Below are 1765 nucleotides of genomic sequence, written 5' to 3'. Positions count from 1 at the left end.
AAGGCAATCATTAATTTTGTCCCCTTCTGATTCATTTGAACGGGCAGTGCTGCAAACTGAAACAATGTTGTTGTTGCTTTAAATTACTTAGTACACTGAGTGCATTTTCTAAAACCCAATCTTTGGTCTAAAAGTAAACAAAACAAAACGGAACCAAAAATAAAAATAAAAATCAGTTCATTAAAGAAAAGGACAAAATCATAAATGGCCAAAATGTAGCTTTTGGGCATCTTTCACTATTCAATCTGCTTAAATACAAATCACATTTGAATTTTAATGGGTTTCATAAATTTAGTGGGCTTTTTTTTTTTTTCCTTCCCAAGGTCTGCATCCACCAACATATCCATGATAACTTATAATACTGCAAACATGGAAACTCTGGCGGTTTTAGTGATAGGCTTGTCATAGCTGAATAAAAATTGCAAAAGCAGTCACTATTTAGATACACATTCTACTATCATTTTGACTTCCAAACTTCATAGTCTACAATGTCCTCTCCCCACATTGCACCTTGCTGACGCTCCTCCCCTCGCTGGAATAATAAACAACCCTAAAGACTGAACAAACGTACAGAAAATGGGGGACTTAATAAAAAATACCTGGACTTTTTTGTTTTGTTTTTTTGTTTTGTTTGTTTGTTTCTCTCTCTCTCTCTCTCTCTCTTTTAATTCTCATGTACAATGCAAATGTGTGTAAAATGTTCACTTACAGTCTGCTCCCATGGAGGTTAATGTATTAAAGGGTTTGAAGAAGACCCCTGATTTTGATGTGTGAAATAATCAGAAAGTCCTCCGGACAGTCCCGTTGTAAAACTTGGCAAAGAAGGTCTTAAGGACTCACAGGGGAGAGTGGAGGGCGCCTGCGGAGACGTGGAGGAAGTGGCTGCCCTGGCCGTCATTGAAGTGCTGCTTTGAGAAGTCATTGAAGGGTGAGGGACGTGGGGGAAAAAGTAACTGGTCTGGCCCGCGAGAAGGTTCACGGAGCAAGGGTTCAGGGAATAGGTGCCAGAGCAGGGGACTGACAAGCCACATGGCACTGAGGCGGCCAGCGCTGCTGCTGTGAGGTGATGAGTGGCGTAAGGTATCTCTCCATTGACTAGTCTATCAACACTTAACCCATTCGACGTGGAAAAGGAGTGGTTGTTTCCCAAGGAGTTTTGAGTCAACACTGAACTGTAGGGCATGGGGTGGCTGGGGTAGGCGGACGTGGTGCCATTGTAACTCAAAGTGCTGCTGGCCCGGGGGTGGTGCAGGGAGAGGAAAGGGGACATGGGCCAATACAAAGATCCTGCCCTATCCATGAATGTCAGTCCGGTGGAGGTGAGGCGGGCGCCCCGCTTGAAGGCCAGCTTGGCCCGCGACGTGGTGGACCTCCGGCGGAGCTTGCCCGTGGTGCCCCCGATGAAGACGTCGTCGCTGGAAGGGTCCAACATCCAGTAGTTCCCTTTGCCCGGGTCGTCGTAGTGGCGGGGCACCTTGACGAAGCACTTATTGAGCGAGAGGTTGTGGCGGATGGAGTTCTGCCAGCCCTGCTTGTTCTCCCGGTAGTAGGGGAAGTTCTTCATGATGAACTCGTAGATGCCGTTCAGCGTGAGGCGCTTCTCTGGGCTCTGCCGGATGGCCATCATGATGAGCGCGTTGTAGCTGAACGGCGGCTTCTCGTACTTGCCGTTCTTCTTCTCGCCCTCCTTGCCGCCCTCGCCCTCCTTGCCCCCGTCGCCCGCTGCCTTCTTCTCTTCCGCCGCCTTGTCCTTGTCGTCCGCCAG

At 48.2% G+C, this 1765-nt stretch overlaps 1 protein-coding gene across 1 annotated transcript; it reads right to left on the bottom strand.

Annotated features, from left to right (window-relative positions):
- Positions 1 to 727: 727 nt before the first annotated feature.
- On the bottom strand, positions 728 to 1765 carry FOXG1 (forkhead box G1; the record flags this gene model as incomplete). Its single annotated transcript, XM_006029708.3, has 1 exon — positions 728 to 1765. A coding segment is annotated over one exon (1038 nt), but the record flags the coding sequence as incomplete, so codon positions are not given.

The sequence above is a fragment of the Alligator sinensis genome, unplaced genomic scaffold, assembly GCF_000455745.1.
Source record: "Alligator sinensis unplaced genomic scaffold, ASM45574v1 scaffold668_1, whole genome shotgun sequence".
Taxonomy (NCBI): Eukaryota; Metazoa; Chordata; order Crocodylia; family Alligatoridae; genus Alligator; species Alligator sinensis.
The sequence above is the reverse complement of the archived record's forward strand: the minus strand, read 5'-3'. Positions and strand labels throughout refer to the sequence as shown.